This window comes from Schistocerca americana, chromosome 3 (assembly GCF_021461395.2).
Source record: "Schistocerca americana isolate TAMUIC-IGC-003095 chromosome 3, iqSchAmer2.1, whole genome shotgun sequence".
Classification (NCBI taxonomy): domain Eukaryota; kingdom Metazoa; phylum Arthropoda; class Insecta; order Orthoptera; family Acrididae; genus Schistocerca; species Schistocerca americana.
The window spans coordinates 126,866,227-126,882,916 of record NC_060121.1 but is presented as its reverse complement, the minus strand read 5'-3'; the positions used below and the strand labels follow the sequence as shown (position 1 = coordinate 126,882,916).

At 37.5% G+C, this 16,690-nt stretch overlaps 1 protein-coding gene across 5 annotated transcripts in view; it reads right to left on the bottom strand.

Moving 5' to 3' along the window:
• Window positions 1-16,690, bottom strand: part of LOC124605197 (zinc finger CCCH domain-containing protein 18-like) — a 128,978-nt gene that overhangs the window by 11,134 nt on the left and 101,154 nt on the right. For all 5 annotated transcript variants that reach the window (XM_047136727.1, XM_047136726.1, XM_047136729.1 and 2 more), the window contains exons 12-13: window positions 10,989-11,112; window positions 3,767-3,849 (exon numbers count right to left, since the gene is read on the bottom strand). In XM_047136727.1, the coding sequence (XP_046992683.1) occupies window positions 3,767-3,849; window positions 10,989-11,112 (207 nt within the window). The remainder of the gene's footprint in view (window positions 1-3,766; window positions 3,850-10,988; window positions 11,113-16,690) is intronic.

Sequence of the window (16,690 nt, the reverse complement as noted above, 5' to 3'; positions counted from 1 at the left end):
ACTAGTACCTGCAATCATCCTAGCTACTTTCATGTCCGTAACCTCAACCTTATTGATAAGGTAACCTGAATCCACCCAGCTTTCGCTTTCATACAACAAAGTTGGTCGAAAGATTTAACGGTGCACAGATAACTTAGTCTTGGTACTAACTTCCTTCTTGCAGAAGAGAGTAGATCGTAGCTGAGCGCTCACTGCATTAGCTTTGCTACACCTCGCTTCCAGTTCTTTCACTATGTTGCCATCCTGTGAGAATATGCATCCTAAGTACTTGAAACCGTCCACCTGTTCTAACTTTGTTCCTCCTATTTGGCACTCAATCCGTTTATATCTCTTCCCCACTGCCATTACTTTCGTTTTGGAGATGTTAATCTTCATACCATAGTCCGTACATTTCTGAGCTAGCTCTGAAATATTACTTTGCAAACTTTCAATCGAATCTGCCATCACAACTAAGTCATCTGCATATGCGAGACTACTTGTTTTGTGTTCACATATCTTAATCTCACCCAGCCAGTTTATTGTTTTCAACATATGATCCATAAATATTATGAACAACAGTGGAGACAGGTTGCAGCCTTGTCTTACCCCTGAAACTACTCTGAACCATGAACTCAATGTACTGTCAACTCTAACTGCTGCCTGACTATCTATGAAAAGACCTTTAATTGCTTGCAAAAGTTTGCCTCCTATTCCATAATCTCGTAGAACAGACAATAACTTCCTTCTAGGAACCCGGTCATATGCCTTTTCTAGCTCTATAAAACGTAGATACAATTCCTTGTTTCACTCATAACACTCCTCCATTATTTGCTGTAAGCTACAGATCTGGTCCTGACAACCTCTAAGAGGCCTAAACCCACACTGATTTTCATCCAGTTTGTCTTCAACTAATACTCGCACTTTCCTTTCAACAATACCTGAGAAGATTTTACCCACAACGCTGATTAAAGAGATACCTCTGTAGTTGTTACAATCTTTTCTGTTTCCATGTTTAAAGATTGGTGTGATTACTGCTTTCGTCCAGTCTGATGGAACCTGTCCCGACTCCCACGCCATTTCAATTATCCTGTGTAGCCATTTAAGACCTGACATTCCACTGTATTTGATGAGTTCCGACTTAATTTCAGCCACCCCAGCCGCTTTATTGCACTGCAATATATTGACCATTTTCTCCACTTCCTCAAATGTGATCCTATTTCCATCATCATTCCTATCCCATTGTACATCGAAATCTGAAACATTACTCATCGTATTTTCACCTACATTAAGCAACTCTTCAAAATATTCCCTCCATCTGCCCAAGGCATCAACAGGATTTCCTGACCTGTCCATAATACTTGTCATTTCCTTCTTACCTCTCTTTCGAAGATTGCTAATTACACTCCAGAATGGTTTTCCAGCAGCTTGACCCAAAGTCTCCAACCTGTTTCCAAAGTCTTCCCAAGATTTCTTCTTGGATGCTGCAATTATCTGTTTGGCTTTGTTTCTTTCTTCAACATATCTTTCTCTGTCTACCTGAGTTCTAGTATGTAGCCATTTTTGATAAGCCATCTTTTTCCTTTTACAGGCTGCCCTGACTGTCATTCCACCAAGCTGTTTGCTTCATCCTACCTTTACACACTACTGTTCCAAGACATTCTTTAGCCACTTCTAGTACTGTGTCTCTGTACCTTGTCCATTCCTTTTCCAATGACTGTAATTGCCTACATTCAACTAATTGGTACCTTTCTGAGATCACTGTTATGTACTTGTGCCTGATTTCCTTATCCTGAAGTTTCTCCACTCTTATCCTCGTACATATGGACATGACCTGCTGCACTTTCGGCCTCACAATACCAATTTCACTGCAGATTTAATACTGATCAGTGTCATCAAAGAATCCCCTGAATACACGTGTGTCCCTCACAGCCTTCCTGAATTCCTGATCTGTTGTTATCTAGCCAATGACAGATCTGGTTCCCTTGCCTTCCCAAGTATACCGGTGAATGTTCTTATGTTTAAAAAATGAGTTTGTGATTACTAAGCCCATACTGGCACAGAAATCCAAGAGTTGTTTCCCGTTCCTGTTGGCCTCCATATCCTCTCCAAATTTACCCATAACCTTTTCATACCCTTCTGTTCGATTTCCAATCCTGGCATTAAAATCACCCATGAGCAGAACACTGTCCTTGTCCTTTACTCTAACAACTATGTCACTGAGTGCGTCATAAAAACTATCCACCTTATCTTGATCTGTCCCTTCACAATGCGAATATACTGACACAATCCTAATTTTCTTGCTAGACACTGTCAAATCTATCCACATCAGTCGTTCGTTTACGTATCTTACTGCAACTACGCTGGATTCCATTTCTTTCCTGATGTAAAGCCCTACACCCCATTGTGCTATTCCTGCTTTGACTCATGACAGGTAAACCTTGTATTCTCCCACTTCCTCGTCTTTCTCACCCTCACCCGAATGTCACTAACAGCTAAAACGTCCAACCCCATCTTACTTGCCGCTGCATCTATCTATAAAATGTGTCACTCCACACCCTCACCTTTTCTGGTACAGCGCTGACCAAGGGTGTCAAATGTGCATCCAAGAAAGACTGAGATCAGTAAAGACCTCTCATTAATGAGAGTCATGAAAAACTAAGCTTACTTATAAACTAGTCTATCTTTTAAAAGTGGGACCATGATGGTCCATGGCAACAACAATATAAGAAAAGGACGATCACCCTCTGCCACTGTAGTTTAATTTATTAAAGTCACAGCTAGTTTTGGAACATTATCTTCCATTCGATACAGTCCTGCAAATAGTTAAGCTACTCTCTTAAGACTTATCGTCAAAGAAATAACTGTAGCAACTCCCTGCAGTAAAATGTGCAGCCAAAGATGACGCCACATCATCATATTTTTGACTAGTTGAACATTCGCTACTAGGAAACTGGTCTGTCATTCACACAGCATTAGACAGCATGTACAGTACGTAAGTATGGCATGCTTGGGTTTGGATGGTCAAATCATCTGAGAATTTTGCTGAGAGGTATAAAAATAGTCATTTCCCTGAGGATTGACTTTTCTTCAGCCTTGAGTAAATAGTTTTATGATTATATTTAAAAACAAAGATGCTGTAACTTACCAAATAAAAGCGTTGGTATGTTGATAGTGTCTCTACCAACATACCAACGCTTTCGTTTGGTAAGTTACAGCACCTTTGTTTTTAAATATATTTTTCCCATGTGGAATGTTTCCCTCTATTATATTCATATCAATAGTTTTACGATTATTTACACAACTGTGATTATGGAGAATATTCCACAAAAATTAATTATGAACTGAATAAATTAAACTATAGTGGTGGAGGCTGATCACTTCTTTTATTTATTAAGGTACAATCTTATCTGATCTGACCACCAACTATTAAAGAAACCGATTTGTAGCTAAGTATCCTCTCAAATGTCAATGACAGAAGTTGTTTAGTTTTAAAGTTTGATGGATCTTTCTTGTTAAATAATTTTCTTTATTACACATGGTTTTGCTATAGTGAACTGATGTAGAAATGAATAACTTACATTCATTTAGTAAGCCTATCGCACATTAGTACAAAAAACAATATTAATTTAAATGTAAAACTAACAGGGAATGTTACGCTTAAACAGCTAACGCATAAGGTATCTGTGATAAATCTGACTTCTTTGCTTTGCTAGAGTAGAACAAAAAGAGATTTCAACCCCTCAATCTCATTTCTTAAAACTAATTTCTTATGCCAAAGATTACAAACCTTGGCTGCTAAAACTGACTCTGCTGACAATGGCGTATCCGCTGGTCTTTTCCGGCCTGCTATAATTGGTGGCGCTGCTCGATCTGAAAACATATCTTCCATCAACATTCTGTTCAAATTCTTTCCTCTGCATCCTCTATACATTCAATAAAGCTGTCCAATCTCATAATACTACTGGTACACCACTATGAAAACAATAATTTCATACAACTAAGCTTTTTCACAGTTATATATATATATATATATATAAACAAAGATGATGTGACTTACCAAACGAAAGTGCTGGCAGGTCGATAGACACACAAACAAACACAAACATACACACAAAATTCAAGCTTTCGCAACAAACGGTTGCTTCATCAGGAAAGAGGGAAGGAGAGGGAAAGACAAAAGGATGCGGGTTTTAAGGGAGAGGGTAAGGAGTCATCCCAATCCTGGGAGTGGAAAGACTTACCTTAGGGGGGAAAAAGGACAAGTATACACTCGCACAGCACACACATATCCATCCGCACATACACAGACACAAGCAAACATTTGTAAAGGCAAAGAATTTGGGAGCCCAAACTCTTTGCCTTTACAAATGTGTGTGTGTGTGTGTGTGTGTGTGTGTGTGTGTGTGTGTGTGTGTGTGTGCGCGCGCGCGCGCGCGCACTAGCGAGTGTATACCTGTCCTTTTTCCCCCCCTAAGATAAGTCTTTCTGCTCCCGGGATTGGAATGACTCCTTACCCTCTCCCTTAAAACCCACATCCTTCCGTCTTTCCCTCTCCCTTTCCACTTCTATTTCCACCTCACTTTTCTGTTTCTCTGGCATTGTGGTATGTACTGCTGTTTTACTTTCCTCTGGCATTTTGTCTGTTTTTATTACATTTTCTTTTTTATTATGTGTCTGTCTTTCTAATAACTGTCATTAATAGTTTCCATTTTGAAAGTTTTATATGCTGTAAAGTTTTCTTATCCTTTTGGACGAAAGTTTGATTAGTTTCCTTAGTATTTCCCTTAAAATCATTGTAATCTGTTCAAAATTTGGAATTAGAATACTTCCATGCATTAGTGTAAAATTTGGCATCTGAGATATATATTTGCAAAAATTTTATGTCACAATTACATCACAAGAGGCAAAAGAACAGATTTTATATCAAAACTAATGTGTGCCACAAAAGAATTCATATATACTTAAGTAACATTTCTTTTCTTGGATCTGGGATGGCAGATGGCAGAGTTGATGCACCCCTAAAAACAAAACACTATTACAACTGAATTTGTTGAACCAGCAGCTCCTTTGTTCAGAGAAAATGAGGATGGTGAAAGAAAAGTTTTGAAGAATTTGTACAAGAAAGATTGAGCTATTTGGATCTCCTCTTCAAACGAGGAATTCAATACAAGTTGTAAGAGTTTGAGCAATTTTAAGAAATAAGTGAGATTGAAGTTCAGTTGTAGTGATGGAGAGTCATAGAAAGTCAGTCAGTCTGCTCTTATGTTTAATCAACTGAACATCTGCAGTCTACTAATATAAACACGCACTGAAATAAATCGCAACTGTTATATTCTATTGCATGTCTTACTCTTACACAGTTGTTGCTCGTAAGAGTGATGTAGGGAGACCATTTCACAACAAACCAATCATTGAGAAAGTATGTGAAAGGTATATTAGTATATTTAGGAAACTTTTAGACTTTTTCTATGCCCTCACCAAATTAATCTCTACACCTTCACAAAAAGAGATTATCGCCTATTTCTTCCTAATGTATTCTCATTGTCAATTTCAGTCAGTAGCACTGTAAATTTGTTTTCAAACAAATAATTATTCTCTATATTAAAAATCTTATGTTAAATACATTAAATTTGTTAACATCAAGTATAGATTGAAGTGTCAGAAGTCTTTTCTAAAAGAATATGTATGGAGTGTAGCAATGTATAGATATGAAACATGGATGATAAATAGTTTAGACAAGAAGAGAACAGAAACTTTCAAAATATGGTGCTACAGAAGAATGCTGAAGATTAGAAGAGTAGATCACGTAACTAATGAGGAGGTACTAAATAGAACTGGAGAGAAGAGGAATTGGCAGCACAACTTGACCAGAAGAAAGGATCAGTTGGTCAGACATCAGGCATCAAGCAATCACCAATTTAGTACTGGAGGGCAGCATGGAGGGTAAAAATCGTAGAGAGAGACCAAGAGATGAATATACTAAACAGATTCAAAGTGATGTAGGGCGCAAACTTACTTGCAGATGATGAAGCTTGCACAGGATAGAGTAGCATGGAGAGCTGCATCAAACAACCATGTTAAGGGAAAGGCTGACGGATGCAGGTGAAAGAGGCAAGTAATGTCATGATGGAAAATCATGAAACTATAGAACAACAAGACACTTGTTCCAAATAACTGTCAATTTTGCTGAAATACCTGATTTTACCGTCTGTCTACTGTGAACAAACTTTGAAATAGTATGCCCTTTCCATTCAAAAATACAGCCTTATTCATTTTCTGTATCCTGTGAGCTGAATTTTAATTCTGCACATTTTTTGTTGGAATGTTGGGAGATTCTATTCCACTGATTAACATGCTGTATGAATTATCCATATCTCCAATTTTATAATAATTAGTGACAATACTGTGAAAAGGTCAGACTGCTTCACAGCACACGGTGGAGATGTTGAGTCACAGATAGGCACAACACAAACATTGTCAAACAAGTAAGCCTTCGGCCAAGGCCTTCATTGGAATTAGACAAAACATACATGCACATACGCCAATACAAATACAACTCACTCACACACACATGACCACAGTCTCCGGCTGCTGAGGCTTGAGTCTGGCCTCGGCAGCCTGAGACACTGTGTGTGTGTGTGTGTTTTGCCTAATTCTGATGAAGTCCTTTTAGGCCGAAAGCTTACTTGTTTGACAGTCCTTTTCAGTAACTACCTGTGACTCATCATCTCCGCTATATGGTGAGTGGCAGTCTATCCTTTTTATAATATTACCATTATTCCATCCTAGAGTTCCCATTGTCTGTTAATAACTTGTGAGGTGTACAACAGAGAACATAGGCTCAGCAACACTGCCGCGGTACACATGGAGATAAATTATCCAGACTGACAGCTCACATTACACATCAGCACAAGGCACAGACAGGTACCCTTAAGATTCTACAGTGATTATGCTAAAGAACTTGCCCCCTTTCTATCAGCAATTTATCGTAGATCGCTGGAAGAACGTAAAGTACCTAGCGACTGGAAGAAAGCGCAGGTCGTTCCCATTTTCAAGAAGGGTCATAAATCAGATGCGAATAATTATAGGCCTATTTCGCTTACGTCAATCTGTTGTAGAATAATGGAACATGTTTTGTGTTCTCGTATTATGACGTTCTTAGACAATACAAATCTCCTTCATCATAACCAACATGGATTCCGCAAACAGAGATCATGTGAAACTCAGCTCGCCCTATTTGCCCAAGAAATTCACAGTGCCGTAGACACTGGCGAGCAGATTGATGCCGTATTCCTGGACTTCAGGAAGGCATTTGATACGGTTCCGCACTTACGTTTAGTGAAAAAAATACGAGCTTACGGAATATCGGACCAGGTTTGTGATTGGATTCAGGATTTCCTAGAAGGAAGAACACAACATGTCATTCTTAACGGTTCAAAATCTGCAGATGTAGAGGTAATTTCGGGAGTACCGCAGGGAAGCGTGATAGGACCTTTATTGTTTACAATATACATAAATGACTTAGTTGACAACATCGGTAGCTCCGTGAGGCTATTTGCAGATGACACGGTTGTCTACAAGAAAGTAGCAACATCAGAAGACTCGTACGTACTCCAGGAGGACCTGCAGAGGATTAATGCATGGTGCGACAGCTGGCAGCTTTCCCTAAACGTAGATAAATGTAATATAATGCGCATACATAGGGGCAGAAATCCATTCCAGTACGATTATGCCATAGGTGGTAAATCATTGGAAGCGGTAACGACCGTAAAATACTTAGGAGTTACTATCCGGAGCGATCTGAAGTGGAATGATCACATAAAACAAATAGTGGGAAAAGCAGGCGCCAGGTTGAGATTCATAGGAAGAATTCTAAGAAAATGTGACTCATCGACGAAAGAAGTAGCTTACAAAACGCTTGTTCGTCCGATTCTTGAGTATTGCTCATCAGTATGGGACCCTTACCAGGTTGGATTAATAGAAGAGATAGACATGATCCAACGAAAAGCAGCGCGATTCGTCATGGGGACATTTAGTCAGCGCGAGAGCGTTACGGAGATGCTGAACAAGCTCCAGTGGCGGACACTTCAAGAAAGGCGTTACGCAATACGGAGAGATTTATTATCGAAATTACGAGAGAGCACATTCCGGGAAGAGATGGGCAACATATTACTACCGCCCACATATATCTCGCGTAATGATCACAACGAAAAGATCCGAGAAATTAGAGCAAATACGGAGACTTACAAGCAGTCGTTCTTCCCACGCACAATTCGTGAATGGAACAGGGAAGGGGGGATCAGATAGTGGTACAATAAGTACCCTCCGCCACACACCGTAAGGTGGCTCGCGGAGTATAGATGTAGATGTAGATGTAGAAGAAGTTAAAAAAACATACAAGGCCTGTAGGGCATTGTTCAGTTGGATGGTGGAGGCCTGCTTAATAATGATATGAGAACCTGATATGCCTGCCACCACTTCTCACTGAGTACTACAGGATTCCAGAGTCCTGTCATGTCTTTTGTTCACTTACAACATGCCTCCTAAATTGTGTCAGAATGACTTGAAGAATACTCACAGAACACACGAGAGTCTGTGAGAGTGTTTGTTTTGTTTGGTTTGGCTTAAAAATAGTTAAAGCATATCTAACCTCAATCTTCTTGTTTAGGCAACTGCAGTGTTTTGTTTTCATGATGGCTAGTGTTGATAATCCAGTCTTACACACAGGTATGTATACGACAACATGCTGCTATGTAGATATGACTCTTTAGAACAGTGGTTCCCAACTTTTCCTAACAGGTGCCCCCTTTGCAATCCCAGAATATCTTATGGTCCCCTGTGTTTGTTTGTTTATTTTATTTATTATTATTTTTTGCTTCTTTTGAGAAACTCTATTTGACAATAATTTGCAATCCAAAGTTTAGCTGAAGAGAGTTATCAAATGTAGAGTAATACAAATCTATAGTTTTTCAAAGGACTTTGTGGATGAAACAGACATGTCTATGTCTTACTTGCATTCCTAATGATACAGTTTGACTTTAACAACACTTTTCACATCTAACATTATTTTATGTGCAGAAGGTCACAAGAAAATTCAGAACATCAATGAGATGGTTGAAATTGTTTTTCTTTAAGCAGCTCCTGAATGTTTGGTTTCAAATTAGTTAAAGCCCATCTAAGCTCAATCTCCATGTTCAAGCAACTGCAGTGTTTTGTTTTCATGATGTCTAGTGTTGAGAATCCAGTCTTTAACACAGCTATGTAGATGATAACATGATAACTTTTTCCTTTCCCACACCTGTGTAAATGAGGAGGAAACCATTTTTTCCAACCCCATTTGGTGGATCTGTTCTTCACATTTCAATTCAACTGCATCCTCTTGTATTTCACGAGGAAGAGCCTGCACATAAATTATGAAAGATGAGCTTGCTAATTTGCCCAGCCAGTCTTCTGAAGACAAATGTTGAAAATAAAGTCTGACCTCTTCTTGAAGCTGTTCCATATATTCACTGATGATAACTTTCAATTCGTTGACATCGTACTGTTGTCTATCTAGAAGTTCACTGAATCGAGGGAATGATGAAAAGTTAGTAACGGGAGCATCCAGGCAATACTTCCGTAGCTGTGTCTTTTCCATTATTATGGTGTTTCTACCTGGTAGTTTCAAATTCAGATTATTCAGGGTTTCAAAGCAATCTGCATGGTATGCTAGGAAATATATAAAGCTGTTATCAGAGAATGAATTACGAAGTTCAGCTTTCCCTTGACTCAAAAGAAACAGTTCTACCTCTGCTTTCAATTCACAAAGCCTACTACATATACTGTCCTCCAAAAACCAGTGTCTTGTGTATGAGACATTAAATATTGGTGTTCAGCATTGGGATCATCATATAGGACTCCAACAAAAGTAAGTATCACAGCACAGCACTTGACTTCACTTGAATAACCACACTGACAGCCACTTTCAGTGCAATTTTAAGTTTCTTAGGACAAGTTTTAGAAGCTGGGCTTGTCTGTGGAACATACAGTGACAGCCAATAAAACTGGATTTTTGTTTTCTTATGCAATATTTACAAACCCAGAACATGAACCTAATATGACTGGTGCTCAGTCAGTATGAATTTCCATAACTCTGTCTCAAAACAAAACACTTTTAACCAAAAATTCATTAATGGCAGAAGATACATCAGACCTTTTGATGGTGCTTCCACCTTTTTAGAAAACAATAGTTCTTCCATTATTTTCTTCTCGCCCACAAATCGGCAGTACATTATCAAGTGAGATCTTTGAACTATATCAGCAGAATAAACAACACTGTAAGGCAAAAAAATGGAGACTTTTTCGTCTTTCAACTAGCTGTTCTTTCATATTTTGGCCACTTGTCCAACCCTATATTACACACTGTTGTTTTAAAGAGTTTTCTTATCGATTTTTTGCTATCTTCTCCAAAAACAATTATGGTTGTTTTACAACTATTTTCCATTTATCGTATTACCATAGCATTATGTTGGCCAAACTTTGCCTAAGAAGTAGATATTTTCAGAACTGATTTAAAGAACAAATAGATGCCACATGTCTTAATAAGAAAGCAAGATCCACATTTGAAGCACACATAACAAAACAGGCATGCAGACTGCCTCCACGTATTGCAATATGCTGAGAAAGACCACCATATGACTGTTTGTATGCAAGAAAACTACATAGCCAAGATATTGTAGCTCTCTAATCCCCTTCCCAAACAAACAATAATTTTTTTAAAAAAAAAATCATGAAATAATGCTGCTTGAGGAAGATGTAACTCACTGCACTGAATAAAGAAACGTAAAAGTGGAATTATTTACTAGAAACTTAGAAAAATTATAGACTGCACTGTAATCTAACCAACCACCATTTCAGGCTATTTCCAATCCACAACAGTGTGGAGTTAAGGAAAAACAGATACTAAAATGAAAAGGTAATTAAAATTTATATCAAGCAATAATACTTTTGTTACAACAATGCTGGCTTACCTCTTCGAACCAAGTTTAGTTCTGGGAGCTCTGGAAGACCAGTAACAGTCCGTTTTGCAGGTGCTGCAGGGTTTGACCCAGGTGTTTTCAAGGTTAATTTGATCTGCTGCTTTTGACCAGAGAGCTGAAACATCCATGACAATCATGTATTTATAAAAAAAACTTTTCTAAATACATTCATGCAACACAATCTACTTTTCATTTGGGGTATTATCATCTGCTATAACCTGTTCTGTGTCTATCTCCAGACTTAGAGTACATAACAAACAGGACTCTATCCCCAAAAAGATCAATTTTCCTTAAAATAATAAGTATTATTATTAATATTATTACTACAATTGTGACAAACTGCAGCAAATTCATCAAATTATCACCAAGTATGGCATTTGCAACACACAAATATGTAAAACAAACTTTATAGTTTAACTATATAAACATAGAATAACGGAAAATGTCTAAAAATTGCTCAAGATTATGCTGTTAACATAGAAGCTAACCTGTCACTATAACAATCATCCACTGGCTGCATAATTAGCATTCATAATTGTGATAACACATTTCAGTCAGATCAGATTTTTCTGAGTCAACAAATCACCCAAATTAAAATGAAAGTTTAGAAACTTATCTGTATCAGATAAGCAATATGAATAAATATGCGGGCTTTCATGCAGAATACAGGAAATAAAACTGTGTTTCCCCAAATTCTACGAATTAATAAAATGGACATTTTACCCCCCCCCCCCCCCCCCCCCCCCCCAAAAAAAATGTCCTGGAACACTTTATTACATATATGTTTAACTAAATGTGAAAACAAGACATAAAATGAGAGAAATGATAGAAATGTGAATACAAAGAAATCTGCAATAGTGTATACAGACATACTGATTTGCAATAGTATATACAAATAAGCAGCACAACATAACAAAATGCTTTAAACTGCTGAGAGTAACTCTTGTAACGAACATGTCACATGAAAGCTTTCAGCTTGGATATGACTGAAATCTATTTTCAGTATAATCTCAAGACAATTGATGTCTTTCCCTTTGACATCGAAAAGCTATATAAAGGCTGTGAAAATGCAAATGAAAACACTAGAACTAACCAAAATATTGATTCACAGAAGAACAGAAAGGCAACAATTTATCTATAGAAGAATGGTTCGTGGTGCACAGAAACACATAATAGAATACAATTAACCTACCATTTGTTTCCATTGTAACACTTCAACCATAAGTTTTAATCATCTTATTTTCAACTTCTTTAACTTGTGTTAACTGTTTTCTATAGTGTGTTTCTGTGGACCAGGCACGAGTCTGCTACTGGTACTATTTTGCATATTTTTCCATACACGGATTTTCATTATTGTTATACAAAATCTTGATTGCATAACCCTTTTCTATCACATAGTGCAGGTAATTGCTACTAGGTTGGGATGTTCTCTGATTTTAATCATTCACTCTTAATGATTGACACTGATTATAAAAATGCTGAATAATAAGTGACTTCACTTAAGCACAATGACAAAACACACGTACAACTCCAAACAGAGCACAACACTGAGCAATACGAGTATACATTCTACAAAAATGCAGAGGAATGAGTAAAAATAACAATCTATATACAGCTCATGTGCGGCTTCACAATTTCTGTAAACTTCAAGACATATATCAATTAAAAATGACTAATCAGCAAAGGACTTCTGATCAATGGCCAGGAAAAATCTCCCTCCTAAATCGGGTGAGTTGGCAGGTATGAAAATGTCAAAAAGCTGTCACAGAATGTAACACAGCATCCACTGCCATTATGTTTACGGAAGAAAAACTGTTGTTATAAATTTATTTTAGTTGTAACTAATGATCATACATTGCCAAAATATTATAACCACCCATTTAACACTGTAATGCCCCACCTTTGGAATGCAACGAAGCAGCAATTCTGGATAGCATAGATTTGAAAAGTCTTTGGATATTTCCAGAGGTATGTGGCACCAGGTGTCGATACACAGACCATGTAATTCCTGCAAATTACGATCTGGTGTTTTTGTGAGTGTGGAGCTAGCAACCAATAGTGTCCCAGGTAAGTTCACTGGAGTCAGATCAGGCAAATTTGGTGCCAAAGACACCAAAGTGAGTGCACTATCATGCTCCTCAACCCTTTTGTAGTTACATATATATCTGTGGGATTCATGGACTGTTCATCATTACTGCAATCAACTGAGGTAAGTGCTTGCTGCCCCAGGACACCCTGCATCGTACCTTTGTTATTGTTTCACAGAAGTTTCAGCCTTTTCTTGATAATGCTGAGATCACAAACGACACAGGCATCAGCACGTGTATCATATTATGTCTTCAGATACATCATACCAAACTTTTCACCACAATCGAATGCAACAATAGCACTGTTTACAGCATGTTCAAGCCGGAAGTCCTGTTACCGTATGGTAAATGAGCATACATCTCGTTGTTACAACAAACCCTAGCTTTGAAAATCGGTAAAGGTTTAGAGAAAACTAAGGATTTTAAAGAGGCACATCACCTTCTTTTTGGATGACAAGGTACCCACCCATAATCACTTTGTATAAACAATATTAAATCTAAAGACACGGCTGAAGAAAGATCTTCAAAATCAGATACGGATCATGAAGTTTATGAAGAGAGGAAATAATGAAGTGCAGGAAAGTGAAGAAATGGAAGGTGTGGGGAATGCATGAAATATACAGTAAAACCCCTATTTAACGAATCTCTGTGGACCCAAGTGTTTTTTTCTTAAATAGGGGTTTTGCCAGCATAATGGAAGGAGTGATCCACATTCATAATTCAAGCAAGTTTACGTGATATAAGTGCCATTTAATTACATAATGACTAACATCCTTTTCTTATCAGTTAGTCTTGTTTCTTTTGTCCTTCCAGCATATTAAAGTTAAGTTAGAATTGATTTATGTAAATCAAAAGAGGAAAAAGAAATTACTACCCTTATTAATTCCTTGCATAGCTATCAATCTCTGGTATGGAAGTCAGGATGTCATCATCACAACAAACAATGTCCTGGAATGTTGCATGCAGGCAGCAAAAAACATATGCATGGCCTGTACAACACTGAGTCTCATCACTTCCTTTCTTTCTCCCAAAAAATGAAGTAAGACTTCTACACTGCTCGTACTCTGTATTTGGCTTTAACAGTGTGCTTTATTCCCGGGTCCAGAGGCTGCAGATGATTTGTGCAGTTCGGGAAACGAATACAACATTTAAATTCCTCAGGAATGGTGTTTTCTTGGGATGCACAGGGCACAGGTCAATTAAGACGTACAATTTTATTTCTTGCTGCCACTTCTTGGCATCTAAACACCTGAATAAGTCGTAAAGATTACTGGTGTCTTCAGGGGCTGTTGTTGTACTCCGAAGTACAAAAAAGCATTTTTATGTTTTGGAAACACCTGAGAATTATCTGGGCTGATAACCATTATCAGTCGTGGTTATCTAATGTTCTCCCAATAGTTTAGACTTTCTATGACCATATCCTCACTTTCTCGACTTGTACACTGAAAAGACAGATTATGATATTTTTCAAAACAATTTAACCAGCCTTTCCACGCACTTAAAAAAAAAACTTCAGAGTAATTTCACGAGCTTTCTCTTGCAGTATTTTTTTGTTTATGAGAAAGCTTTCACTTCTCAGTCCTTGAAACCACTTTAGAGGGGTTGTTCCTTTTTGGAGCCACAGGAATCATTAGCTCTGGCATTTAAGAAAGCTTCCTTAATTTTAAATATGCCACACATGTGGACGGCACAAAATCATACTTCTTTACCATGCTGGAAAAATTTAATGTCAAGATCGCAATCAACATCGTGCATGATTGTCAGCTTTTACTTAATTATAAGCTTTCTACATTTGCGGGCCAGAACTTTACAAAAGAAAAATTGATAACTTTGACATTTCAGTAAATAAACAATTACACTTTTCCTGGTTTGAAGCCTCAGTGACTGTGACATCAGAGAATGTGACCCAAGTCTCATAGAAATCGGTTTCTGATTCATTCAACGCAGCTGCCGGTATCGCTACAAGGGAAATCGAGTTTTTTATTGTACTCAAGGTACATGTAGACCACCTGAATCAATTACTATTTACTGCATCACATAACAAAAATATGATCTGTGTGAAATGGAAATATATTAGAAACTTAGTTGAAAACATTAGGAATTACATAAAAACTGGATTTTAATTTGCAAAATGCTTAATGTTTACTCCTTAAAACGACTTTTTCTCAAAGTCAGTTTTATTAAAAGAGAAGAGAAATAAATTGTTCTTATGGGAGTTCCACTGGGACCGATGGAAATATTTGTTAACCTTTAACTTCCCAGTGTGTCCATATGGACACAATTGTTGACTAGTTTTGTTTTTCCTTCATTGTTGGCTTACAATTATTTTTAGCGTTGGCAGTCACATATTGTTTGCAGGGAGGGTTTGAATTTTACGTACATTGTGTTAACACTTCATTGTTACCATTTACACTGTGATTGTGAAAGCCTGTATTTTAGGGAGTGCTTTGACGTCTGCAATGGAGCATGTTGATGTAAAGTAAGTAATGTTTCGTAAAGAACTTCTTCATTCTGGCATGTGAAATTGTTTGCAGTATATCTAAATATGTTTATAGAGATTTTCATTTGAGAAAAGTTGTTATCCGTCGATTCACTTTCTGTTTATGAAGTGATTATTTCAGCCGTGTCCTTATGGACACGCTGGGCAGTTGCAGGGTCAAAAATGATTTCGTTTCTTTTTCTCTTTTCATAACAGAGATCTGGCAGAATCTTTAGATCCTGGTTTGACTGTGCAGGATGTTTTAGACATCCTGTTTGAGGATTCAAATGCTCCTCAGGCTGATGGAATTTACATCACGCCCCTGATCCAGCAGTCCTCATAGGTGAGAATTCGGGTGATGAGGATGGAGGAGGAATAGCAGATAATCTCAATCCTAGACAACTCCGGGATGAATCTGAAATAAGATTAACAGACACACACACACAGAAACAGATTTCAGATATATAGATTACAGGAACAGAAATATGCAAAAAACCTGGGTTCATGGTGCACTAATTTCAAATTTGAAGTCTTTTCCTGATCCATGCTTTGAGACATATGTTGATAAGTCTGCAGTGGAAATTTTCGAATTATTCTTTGATGACGATCTGATACAATTCCGAGTTGATGAGTCAAACAACAATGCACTTTTCAAGAACTTTCCAAATCCTAACATAACTTGTGAAGAAATGAGGTGTTTTCGGGGGATCCTCATTCTAAGTAGTTATAACTCTCTCCCTAATAAGAGGTTATACTGGGATTCCAATTTAGACACACGAAACGATTTTGTATGCAATGCCATGAGGAGAAATCGTTTTGAACAAATTCTTAGATTCTGCACTGTAACGACAATAACAAATTTGATGAAAAGGACAAGATGTGGAAGATTAGATCCTTTAGGACTGAAGACCACAACAACAACAACACAACATTGAAATAGTAAGAGACAAATGTAATAAGCAGTTTGTTCCTCAGCAACATCTATCTTACGATGAATCAATGATAAAATATTTTGGGAAACACTCTTTCAAGAAATTTATCAGGGGGAAACCGATACGATTTGGATATAAAGCATGGTGTTTATGCACTACTTCTGGATATCTGGTAAATTTTTCCTTTTATCAAGT